Raw genomic sequence first — 12,025 nt, 5'->3', positions numbered from 1 at the left:
CAGTGATCCTCACACAGAGACTCGGGTAGGAAGGTGCTGCTCTGTGCTGCAGAAAGACTTCAGCATGATGATGGTGACATTTTTTTCTTGTGCAGGGTCGTAATGGAAGAAGAGGTCCCAGTGGTGAGAAGGTAGAAGACGATATGAAGCAGCATCAGGATTATACCGTATATCTGTGACTGTACACAGACGTCTGACTCTGTTTGCAGGGGTCACCTGGTGAGAAAGGAAATCGAGGCCCTCCCGGTATCCCAGGTGCTGCTGGGCCACAGGTGAGAGTCCGGTTCTGTCGTGACGGTCTGCTTTGTGATTGGACGCACGGCAGGTTGACCTTAATTGTGAGACCGAACATATTTAACTCAGAAAAGACGCGACTGCCTCTGCTGTAGTTTAACCCCTCCTCCCCGCACTCAGCCTTCCTCTCGCATCGCTGCTCTTACTATGAATGTTGTGGGAACGCTGACGGTCATTCAGAGTGGGAACACCCTCTGGTCAAGTCCTCAGTTCTGATAAAAAGAGTGATCAAACATGCAGCCAGAATTATGCCAGAAGCTTATCGACAGCTACCAAGAGCATCTGTGAAGAACTTTGAGACATTTAGCCAAAAATTAGTATGTTTATTTATATTTGAGCCTGTGTGTGTCACGGTCTGGCTGGCAGACCGTGGGGATGTGGGGAAAGGAGGACCCAAAACGCAGACTCTGCGATGCAAACAGTGCTCTTTATTCACAGTGAAAAACTGTAAACACAATAACTCCCCGTTGCTCCCTTGAACCCCGTGTGCGTGCTTCCCTCCGACGTCTGTGCTCGTGCTCGTGCTCCCCGCTGTTGTGTTTCCGCACACCCCGTGCGTGCTGCCTTTCTGGACCACTCTTCCTCCTGCAGGGAAACCATAGAGGCAGCCGTCAACACTAACCCTCGGCGGGCATATACGAACAACACAGACATATGCTGACACACTAACTTGGTACGATAACTCAATGATCCCGCGCCGGTGGGAGCTCCAACACTCTCCTAAGTAGCTCCCCCGACGAGCCCTGATCACCAACAGGTGTGGCAGGAACTTCAGGTGTGGCCAGTCCTTCGCAGGGCCACACCTATCAGGCCTGCAGGTGGCTGTGCTCCATCCTCCAGCCACACCCGCAGACATACACACGTATACACCCACACCCTGCCTATACATACGAGTGGGACACAGACTAACACAGCATTGTGGAGAAAACACACATCACCAAATAATAATAATACTAACAACAATAACAACAGTCAAAACTGGTCACGGACCCCCGAGTCCTCCAGAGCCGGGTCCGTGACAGTGTGGATTAGAGAAAATCCATTTGGTGCACGCTAGTGCTGGGCCATATCATACCATCCACGGTAACACCGGTGTAATGTTGGGCAACGATAAGAAAATGAAACATGGCGATAGAATATGGGTAAAACGCACATGCACAGTGCCTTTGTTTACATACGCACATGGCGGCGACGCAGAATGAGAAGAGCGAAAGCAGATCGTTGAATGAAACGATGAACCAGAACTGGTTTGTAAAAACGCTGCAGCTTCAGTGGTGTGGAACTGGTTTAGCTTTCGTCCGTCAGATACACAACAAAGCACTATTTTTGGTAGCGCATGCTAGCGGGCCGTCGTTATTACCGTGTTGTTTGGAAAATACGGCGCACTTAAAATCCATCCTTTGATTTTTCTGAAAGTCGACAGAGCCCCTTATAATCCCGTGTGCCTTATGTCTGAACTCTGGTTGTGTTCACTGACCTCGAAACGATTTTATGTGCACGGCGCTCGAAAATCTGTCAAATGTTTCAGTACGACTTTGCTGAGCTACAAAGCCGCACCGCTTGATGGATTGTTGGAGCGTTACGGCTGTCGTAGGCGGAGCCTCGCAGAGTGATACGTGCTGTGCTTCAACATAATATTACCGTATTGCGTGTGTATAACCTCTTTTTAAGTGTTGTGGATATTATACATGGTTATGCTGAGGATATGTCGGCCAGTTTCCACTGGAAATGCCTTTTGGTTAAACTGTCAGTTTGCACTGTTAAATGTTTATATAACTTTAATGCAGATAAAAAACAGCTGCTTGTTTAAGTGAAAACACATTGATGGGGTTTTTTTTGTTTTGTTTTTTGCACTAATAAAGTTGAGGAGTTCTTCTTTGGCTCTCAGAGGAGGCGGACGCACTTTTTCTCCTCTCCCTCATCTTCCCTGCTTGTGTCCTTGTCTAGTCTCTTTTTTTTCTGTATTCCTTTTCCCTGGAACAGAGAGGGAACAAAAAGGAATTATGAATTTGATCAACTGGTCCCTAAATGCAATTGACACCCCTTCCTCAACGAGAAGTCTGGGCTTGGGTGAGCCTGAGTGCTGAAGATATCTACCTATTCGGAACCATGATAACAGGGTTCTGGCTGATCGGAGCTGGCTTGGCCCTGACTTATCGAAGAATAAAGAAAGCGGAACCGGCTGTTCAAACCCCCACAAGGCTGCCCGCTGGGATTGAAATGATAGGAGAGGTTTGTGTATTGTATGTACGGTCGGCAAGGTCTGTCATCTCGGTTGTGGGCAAAAGACCTGCAACTGACACATAAAGGCTATCTCATCTCATCTCTCATCTCAATTTGTCTCGTGTCAATTATATCGTCAGTTATATCGTTATTGCAAATTTTCAAATGTATATGGTGATAAATATTTTTGGTCATATCGCCCTGCTCTAATGCACACTCTCTACGATCGTTGCACACTGGAAAAGGTTTAAAGAAATCATTAAAAATCCAAAATGACCTTAAATTCATGCCCGTGATGAACATCTGACCACAACTGTATGTAACCACTACGCATCATGTTCAAGTCGCTGGGCCTGTAAAGGGATCTCCACTGCGTTGTAAGACCCCTCGATATGTTGGAACTAATAAGCTGTTTCAAATATTGAAGTCTCAACTGTTCAAGAGCCGTGATTCAGAGCCAGGCTAACAGAGTTTACAGCTGAGGCAGTAAGCTGTAAATGTTCTCCCGCAGGCTGCATCTGGTTGAATTTAGCATTAAATTCCTGAAGGATCATTGACAGTAACTGTACACATTATTCCTTAGAAGTTTTGTTTTAGTTGAATAGGCAGAAATCCCCACAGGACTCGAGAGGTGCCAGTTTAGTCTGTGTTTTTGCATCACTCCGGTTACACTTTGGCTTTCGCTCAGCTGGATTTGGCAGATTTGTGCTGGATTTGGCCCATGGACAGACTTCCAGAGAAATTCAGTGGAACTATTCATGAATTTCTTTTTTCTCTGTCAAACCACAAAGCCAGATAGGATGCAGTTGCAGCTCTGCTTGGTATTAGTTAGCAACTTAAGAAAAGCTGTTTCTCATTTAGTGGAGTGTATTTGTGAACACATGTTGTATAACAGTCTCATGGGCAGTGTTCACATCGACAGAAAGTGATATTCTCCGTCTGCACATTCAGGCCGCCGTACGTTCATGTGATGAGCTAAAGCATTAGGAGGTATCACACAGACACAAATAAGCTCACTGTTGAGCTGAAATGTGGCCAACGTCAGATCGTACTTCCCCAAAACATGACTGCACTGATCCACACCATGACTGTTTTCTCAAAGCAACATATGAAATCCTGCGCTCTTTAAGACGAGAGCGGCTGTGACGATGTGTGAATGACGCCGTCCTGCTGTCACGCTAACACAGTGTTTCTGTTTCTTATGTTCTCTTTGCTATTGTTTAGTTTCCTCGTTCTTCCAAGTGTAATCATTTGTACTTCCTGTTGGTTTAGTTTGTTCCCTCCCTGGTTAGTCTGTCACGTCTCTCGTATAAGTTCTGTCTCTGAGTTTCATTCATCTGTTTTCCTTCCTCCCACCTCATTATGTTTGATCTCTCCCCCATTCCCCGTGTGTTTCCACCGTTTGCCTTTGCCCATTGTTGCATCGTCCCATATTGCTGCGAGTGTCCCCCCTTTTCCTTGCTCTTAGTTGCTTGTTCCTCACTTTCTCAGTTGTCTAGTTTCACGTCTGAGTTACGTTTTTTTGTATTTGGTGTTTTGCCTGCCTTAGTTAATTCTTTTGAGTTTTGAGTCCTGCGTTGGCTCCTCCCTCTTCCTGGCACACAGTGCTTAAATGACACCAACCAAATTCTTAAGGCAGGTGTTCCACGCCATTTGGTCAGGGACACACAAAATTATTCCAGGTGAATTACTTAGCCTCAGGCCCTGGTGACTGAAAAACATCTGGTCTTTCCATAAGCTGTGTCCCAAAACCTAGGCCGCATCCTTCGGAGGCCGCATCCTTCGGAGGCCGCATCCTTCGGGTTGTCACACAGCTGAATAACCATCAAACAGAAACTGATTAAATCGACGTGTGAGATGATAGAGAATTGACTCCAGTATCCTGTTATATATACATAGACTCCCGGCATCTGTACTAGGATGTACTTCATGCATGACGTCATGAAGTTTGGCCGTAGAAAGGATTCTGGCAGGCGCATGCAGACAACCACACGCTGTCTGATCAGATTGCACTGATTTGCTGTGTTTGTCATAGCTCTGTAATTATTGTTTGATGGAATGTTTTCCAGGATTGACATCCTAGCGCCCTTGTTTTTTCTTGTTCTTTTAATTTCCTAATTTTATTATTATTTTTCAACACTTCTTTGTTTTAGAAGCAATACAAATAAAGTGTAGTGACATATATATTATTATCAGCGTACACTACAGATGACTACTAGTGTACAGCTATGCAGACTATCCATCAGTCATCATTGATTGGAAGAGCAGAGGTGTAAATAATCACCAGTTATCAAACTGTGATGACCCTGCAGGGCCCTGCTGGGGACAATGGGGAACCTGGACCCAAAGGAACACCTGGTTTTCCAGGAAATCAGGTGCGTTCATCAACTAGGCTGTATGCATGCACTGACCAACGAGTTCAATTATGATGTACTGATTGTGTTTTTCTAATGAAGCATGTGTCTGATTAAAGGGAGTTTTGCATGAGGAAAAATACCAACATTGCTTTTTTTATTATTATTATTGCTTTAAAGGTCATTTAAACATTTAGACATTTAAAGACTTTAGAAGTATTTCCAGTGGCTGCAACATAAAGAATGTTCAGTGTTTGCATGATGTGAATAGAGTGAACAGTGGCAGCTCTGCTCCTCCACAGGGTGAACATGGATCTGTTGGAGAACCAGGGCTACCTGGACGTCCTGGCCCTAATGGGCAGAAGGTGGGTGACATCGCTTCCTTTCTTTGCATTCAGGAAAGCTTTTAACCAGAATACCCATGTAGCCAGCGGGTAGAAGTCAAAACCCAACCCCTATCCAACTACAAGCTTTAATGGCCCCAATGAGATTTTGTGTCACAGTCTGGTTGAAGCAAACTGTGTGAATGTGAGTAGATAATAGTGGAAACAGACTTAATATTAGCTGAAAGCGAGCTGTTTATTGTAGGCTGGTAAACAGTAGTGATGGGCAGATGAAGCTTCATGAAGCACTGAAGCTTTTCATCCAATTGGTTCACCCCAGCGCAAAGCTTCTTGAAGCTTCATTTGCTCTAGCAGGACACCTACTGGACGTAAAAATATTAGTTGGCATGAATTTGAAGAGTGTGGCCTTTTGCACACAGCCTGTAAATGTCAACAACAAAAGGAGTGTGTAAAACATGTATATTGTAGTGATGCAGTATACTGTCTATATTTATACTGGCAGTATGGGAAATGATTATTTGGAAATGCTTGAAATGGAAATGATCATTTACTGTGAGGTGAGGTGTGGTTGGGGTGTGGACAGTGGTTGTGCTTTTGTAACGTTGAGGTATGGACAGCTACACACTGAGGCTTTGAGCCTCAGTCCTGCCTGTTCACATTTTATTCTGTAAAAACTAAATTTTCACTGCTTTTACGTCCTTTTTAGTGGGGAGAACATAGCTGGGATTTAATGATTTAACAGATCTTTTGAATCCTTTGTCCTCCACAATGCTAAATGGCTGGGAGTCCTCAATCACCATGGTAACCAGGTCTTCATCTATTTGAGATTGTTCTCCTGAGGAAAGACAATAAAGACAAAGCACAAATATAAATATCACACACGTAACTTATAACAGTTGTATAATATTGTTATATCATTTAGTAACATTACTGCATGCTATATTATCATTGCATTTGATGGCTCACCTGGTCTTGCTCCACAATCGGTGTTCCTCTTATTCTCATGCAAAGCTCTGTAGTGCCTAAGCATGGATGAGGTGTTGTTGTTATATCCCAGCTCCCTGGCACATAGCAAACACTTCACCTTGTACAAAAGTCAAGACAGCTCAACATAAATTGTATTGCACCATCAGTATTATGAAAATACATCTTCTGTAGAAATTTACATACCTTGTTGGGAGGAATAAGATCAAAATGTTCCCACACAGGGGAGGACATCCTCCTCTTCTTAGCTGGCTCCATTCTCTCCTGACTTTCTCTCCTCACTCTCATAAACCTCCAAACGGTCTCCAAACTCTCTCTAACCGCAACTCTCCATCAAACACCCACATTTTGAATGAAGTCTGAGGGTTTATATCGCTGTCATAGCTCGCGGCAAAGTTCGAACCACTTCATGAACCAGTCACGTGGTACAGCCGGGCAGCGAGGCTTCGGACGTCATCATTTTCAGCTCCTCCCATAAATGAAGCAAGCCTCGATATGCGCATCGCAGAAACGCCCCCTCCATTACTCGACACACGCTCCGAAGCCTCGATACAGAACGTCACATCACTAGTAAACAGCACAAAAACAAAAGGCAAAGGAGAAACTAACAATAACCTAAACTGGGTGAGCTAAATATAAAAACACTAGAACAAGGACCTAGAAACCTGAAGACCTGACATGAATCCATAAACCTAGAGGCATGGAAACAAAGCAGACGATTGGACGAGGAATGAGTGGAAACACACACTAAATACACACAGGAGGTGATGAAGCGGAAACACAATGACGGCACAGGGGAAGTGAAACTAAACACAATGAACATGGGACACCAGACCTCTTCAAAATAAAACAGGAAGCATAATGACACGCAGACATGAAACACGTGAAGGCTGAGGGAGACTTAAACACACGGGGTGAAGACACCAGGGGACTGTAATAAACAACAGCAACCTCAGTATAACAGAAATGAACTTAGATAACCTGATGAACTTAAACATAAACCATAAACATCCAAATGTATAAAAACTCAAAACGCTGGGTCAAATGGCCCAGGATCGTGGCCATAAACCACAGCAGCAGTTTAAACGTTTAAAATGTGAATAAAACTGGATTCAGCCTGTAAATAATGTACTCTTTATTTATAAATGGAAAGATATTTTGGCAGGGTTTTGTTGGATGGGGGTGTAAATTCTGATGGAGAAATGTCCATGGTTGTTATTTAAGGGCCAACCAGGAGAACCAGGTGTGAAGGGTGCTCTGGGACCACCAGGACCCAGAGGAATGCCGGTAGGATCCCGAACATGAGCTGAGCTTGTGTATATCTGTAATTCAATGCAGTTATCTCATGCAAGACTTTCTCTGTGTTCAGGGTCTGGATGGTCGTGACGGGTTTGGACCTGAAGGACCGAAAGGTTCAAAGGTAGAGCTGAACCTTAATTTGACATCAACCAACAAAAACTGAATGAATTCTGTTTTCATCAACAATGAAAAGCAGTAAGAAGAACGCCACATGGTTTTAGTTTCAGCTATTCGTTTGATGGAGGAGAAGATGTTCTGGTTCTCTCAGGATACACCGTGGTTTGTGTCACTGGTGACCCGCACCCAAGCTCTGTGCTGGCACAATCCAAAATGTTCCCTCCCAAGTTTTCATAAGAACCTGAAGAACCTCAGTTTTACCAGGATTCAGAAAAAGGAACGTTCGTCCATTTTTCACTGGCAGTGGTGAAGTGATTGAGGTCTGGGAGGCTGTTGAGATTTGGGGGCTTAGTGGAAAAATACAGCTTAGTATCATCTGCATAGGCATGGGGATGTCTTTGGTGCTGTTCAGCTGGACAATGATGTGGGTAAAACAGATTTACACATGTGGCCGAACATTTTAGAAAGTCTTAATCGTGAAATCGTTGCTTCTTCCTTTCTCTGTACAGGGAGATGCTGGTTTTCCTGGTTACCCTGGTTTACCGGTGAGTCCTTCCATTTTCCACACACTAAAACTTTGATGCCACCATGTGGTTCAGCCAAAGTAAGCTAGAAGTATGTTGGACTCTGTGGTGATTGAGACACGGCATTTTGTCTTCAGGGCGACGACGGTGCGAAGGGACCGAAAGGGCATCCAGGATCCAAGGGGAACCGGGGTCGTGGGGTAAGAAAGGTTTCTTTGATGTCGCGTCACTGAGACGTTGGCTTTTTGCTTCTTCTGTGATTTATGTGTGACCCATACAGGGGAACTCAGGCATGCCAGGAAAGCCAGGTGAGCCTGGAGGTGACGGATATCCAGGACACAAAGTACGTTTAAACTGCATCTTCACCTGCCTACCTTCACTCTCATTAGCACGTCTAATAATTCTTTGAATGATGTTATCTTCTAAGCAAATCTTTCAATAAGAAAAAGCTCATTTAGTTTTTAAATTAAATTAGACAGAGGACATATTAAAAGATGGAGCTGCCAGGCAGGATGAAAAGAGAAAGACCTCATAGAGGTTTCATGGATGTATTTGGTGAGATCATGCAGAGGGTTGCTGTGACAGAGCAGGATGGTATCTGAGCTGGAGGCAGATGGCTGTGAGCACGTCCTGGTTACTGATGGACGATTTCAGTTCAAAAAGCTGGTAATGACACAGCATCACAAATTGCTGGGATCACTGTCCATAGGAACAGACATCACACAAGATCCATCCATGACTGGCAGACTCCAGCAGTAACGCTGCATCCTGTTCCGTTGTCAGGGAGGGACCACATCAACGTAAAACCGGCACCATGTAAAGGAAGCGGGTCATCACCCTGTGGAAGCCACAGATAAAAGTCACATTTGATTATCCTCCCAAATAAACTTACAATAATCTCTGTTTTTCCTCCATCCAGGGCCCGAAAGGTCCTCCTGGGAGCAGAGGCCTGTCTGTAAGTCCACCTTTAAATCGCTTCACCTGCTTAAAATAAATATGTTGTTACAAAGAACATTTTCTGTCGTCTCAGGAATGCGAACTGATCAACAAAATCAGGGACAACTGTGGTAAGTGTCATCGCTTTAAACACGTTTGCAAAACAATGATCAGCTGTTTGTTTATGAGTTTTTATGTAGAGGATGGAAACTAAAACGAACGTTTGTGGAAGCAAACTGCAGAGTACGAGCGCTGTGATAAGTGAATGTGTTTCTGCTTCACACAGCTTGTTCACACGGTACGTACGTCTCCTCTTAGTGAGAACAAACATGGTGAGTACAGCACAAAGACTTTGTCCACAGATGCCGACTGACTGAGATCATCGGGACATATTTGCACCTTTTTATCTGAAACTGTCTCCAACTGCTTGGTGGATTTTACTGAGTAGCAGAAGTCCTTTGTAACTTGTAACTAGTCGTCTTTGAGTATCTGTTAATCGGCCTGAGCGTGTTTCCAACACCGCGGTCGTTTCACTTCAGCTCTTCCTGACGTTACCTCCTCCAGGTGAGTCACAGTGTCCGGCCTACCCCACCGAGCTGGTGTTCGGCTTGGACATGTCTGACGACGTGACTCCGACGGCCCTCGAGAGGCAGCGCTCCGCCCTCCTCCACCTGCTGGAGGACTTGAGCATCGCTGAGAGCAACTGTCCACAAGGCGCTCGCGTGGCTGTGGTTGGATACAGCGCCTACACCAAGTACCTGATCCGCTTCCAGGACTACCATCGCAAGACTGCGCTGATAGAAGCTGTGAAGAACATCGCCCTAGAGAAGACGTCCAACAAACGCCAGCTGGGCGCCGCCATGCGCTTTGTGGGTCAGAACATCTTCAAACGAGTGCGAGCTGGGTTCATGGTGAGGAAGGTGGCCGTGTTTTTCACCAATGGAGCGTCTCAGGACAACACTGACATTCTTGCTGCCATTATGGAGTACCGGGCTCTGAACATCGTCCCAGCAATCATCTCCCTGAGGAACGTTCCCGCGATTAATCAGGCGATGGAGGTGAGTTTGATTTAGCCTCCATCAGGTCCATGGTGAACATGCTAAAATTAGACGATACATTACAAATGAATTCTCAAACATGTTTCATAGTTTTTCTGTTGTTGGAAAAAACGATGTTGATGAATTAACTTGAACACTTTAAACTGCACCATCATGCACAAAATCATCTTTCATTTAGTCTGACTTAAAACCTGACTGAGACCATCTGGGGATGGGAACCAAAAACAGCTTTTGTAGGAAACCTGTTGCTGATGCTGCCCAGACAGACTTTACCTTCCACAGGTAACAAACAGCAGTCGGGCTGCAGCCTCCCTGTCTACCTGCTCACGTTTCTAAAGTAGAATCAGTCTTTGCTTCGTGTTCTGCTAAGAGAAAGATCTCAGAGATGTGAGTCCTCGTTAGGGATTTGCTTTGGTGCAGCCTGAGGTTCATGTTACTAAACTGTGGTTGTGAGACAGCTTTTTTTAATGTAACAGGTAGTGAAGCAAATTACTTTTTCCCAGGAGCAATCAAGTAGCAAACTGCGTTACCTTTAAGAAAAGTGTTCTGGTGTCTTGCTAATCATTTTATCTTGACTCTGGATTCTGTAGAAAGAATAGAGCCTGGAATGTGAAGTGCGTGACTCCCTGGGGTAGCTCAAACACACAGCTTTGATCAGAAAACTCATAAGCTGGACATTATTTTATACAACCGACAAGGATTCAGGGTCACCCCAACTATCAGTTTCTTCTTTAGTCTGAAGTACTGAAGTAATAATCTGTAACCAAATATTATGTCTTGTTTGTTATAACAAAGGAGAACTGCTTATTAACAGTTTTTTAAATGAATTCAAACTGTGTCTTTGGTTGGTTAATAAGCTGAAGTGCTGCCACTCCTCCTCCTCGGCCTGTGCGATGAGGAGTCTGGCTGTGACTCAGTGGGTCAGGATAACTCAGTATGTTGATACCAGCATGGACTAGCGTAGATCCATCCATCCATCCATTCGCTTCCGCTTATCCTTTTCAGGGTCGCGGGGGGCGCTGGAGCCTATCCCAGCTGTCATAGGGCGAGAGGCGGGGTACACCCTGGACAGGTCGCCAGTCTGTCGCAGGGCCAACACACAGGGACAGACAACCATTCACACTCACATTCACACCTAGTGGCAATTTGGATTGTCAAATCAGCCTATCCCCACAAGCTGCATGTCTTTGGACGGTGGGAGGAAGCCGGAGTACCCGGAGGGAACCCACGCAAACACGGGGAGAACATGCAAACTCCACACAGAAAGACCCCGGCCTGATGGTGGAATTGAACTCAGGACCTTCTTGCTGTGCGGCAACAGTGCTAACCACCGTGCCACCGTGCTGCCTCTTTTTTTTTTTCTTTTTTTTAGCGTAGATGAAAAGGTTAATAAATGAAATGGGAGCTGCTGTTACGATTGAGGTGGAGGACTCACACGCAGGACTCTGATGCACACCGGGTGTATATACAAAAAGGTGAGGGGTCAGGGCTCCAGGGAAATCCAGGGGCAAAGTGCTCATTCCTCTTCAGGCAATCCACACACGCGACCAGCCTCTCTCTCCGACACTCACCACACAGGAAGCAGTCCAGGGAGTCTGTACACAGGGAAACGTACTGAAGGTTTCTGTTTGAGGCTACACTTCCTCCTCGTAGTCACCAAACTGGCCTGATTTCCCACTTTGGACACAGTCAACCAGGCCAACAGTACCTTTGCAAAGCACCACAGGGCCTGGCTGGCTCTGTGGGGAGCCAGGCCTCCAGAGCTACAACCAGGCGACCAGGTGCTAAAGGAGGCAAAGGAATAATTGGACAACCGACAAAGTGAGCAGAAGAGAGCCAGCTTCTCAGACAGTTACTGCTGATGTTGCTGCTCTTTAGACAACTGAACAAGC

The 12,025-nt window shown here is 45.3% G+C and overlaps 2 protein-coding genes across 2 annotated transcripts in view; one reads left to right on the top strand and one right to left on the bottom strand.

Annotated features, from left to right (window-relative positions):
• rpp25l (ribonuclease P/MRP 25 subunit-like) overlaps nucleotides 1-12,025 on the bottom strand; it is a 57,469-nt gene that overhangs the window by 34,719 nt on the left and 10,725 nt on the right. The window lies entirely within an intron of this gene.
• LOC309716947 (collagen alpha-6(VI) chain-like) overlaps nucleotides 1-12,025 on the top strand; it is a 46,199-nt gene that overhangs the window by 26,609 nt on the left and 7,565 nt on the right. The window contains exons 22-34 of the mRNA XM_082551086.1: nucleotides 96-131; nucleotides 210-272; nucleotides 4,830-4,892; nucleotides 5,174-5,236; nucleotides 7,424-7,486; nucleotides 7,569-7,619; nucleotides 8,125-8,160; nucleotides 8,277-8,339; nucleotides 8,420-8,482; nucleotides 9,059-9,094; nucleotides 9,170-9,206; nucleotides 9,362-9,373; nucleotides 9,640-10,133. Coding sequence (XP_082407212.1) covers nucleotides 96-131; nucleotides 210-272; nucleotides 4,830-4,892; nucleotides 5,174-5,236; nucleotides 7,424-7,486; nucleotides 7,569-7,619; nucleotides 8,125-8,160; nucleotides 8,277-8,339; nucleotides 8,420-8,482; nucleotides 9,059-9,094; nucleotides 9,170-9,206; nucleotides 9,362-9,373; nucleotides 9,640-10,133 — 1,080 coding nt within the window. The remainder of the gene's footprint in view (nucleotides 1-95; nucleotides 132-209; nucleotides 273-4,829; nucleotides 4,893-5,173; nucleotides 5,237-7,423; nucleotides 7,487-7,568; nucleotides 7,620-8,124; nucleotides 8,161-8,276; nucleotides 8,340-8,419; nucleotides 8,483-9,058; nucleotides 9,095-9,169; nucleotides 9,207-9,361; nucleotides 9,374-9,639; nucleotides 10,134-12,025) is intronic.

Source organism: Aulonocara stuartgranti (assembly GCF_965226115.1).
Source record: "Aulonocara stuartgranti genome assembly, chromosome: 11".
NCBI classification, from domain to species: domain Eukaryota; kingdom Metazoa; phylum Chordata; class Actinopteri; order Cichliformes; family Cichlidae; genus Aulonocara; species Aulonocara stuartgranti.
Note: the sequence above shows the minus strand (reverse complement) of the source record. Positions and strands in the feature narration are given on the sequence as shown.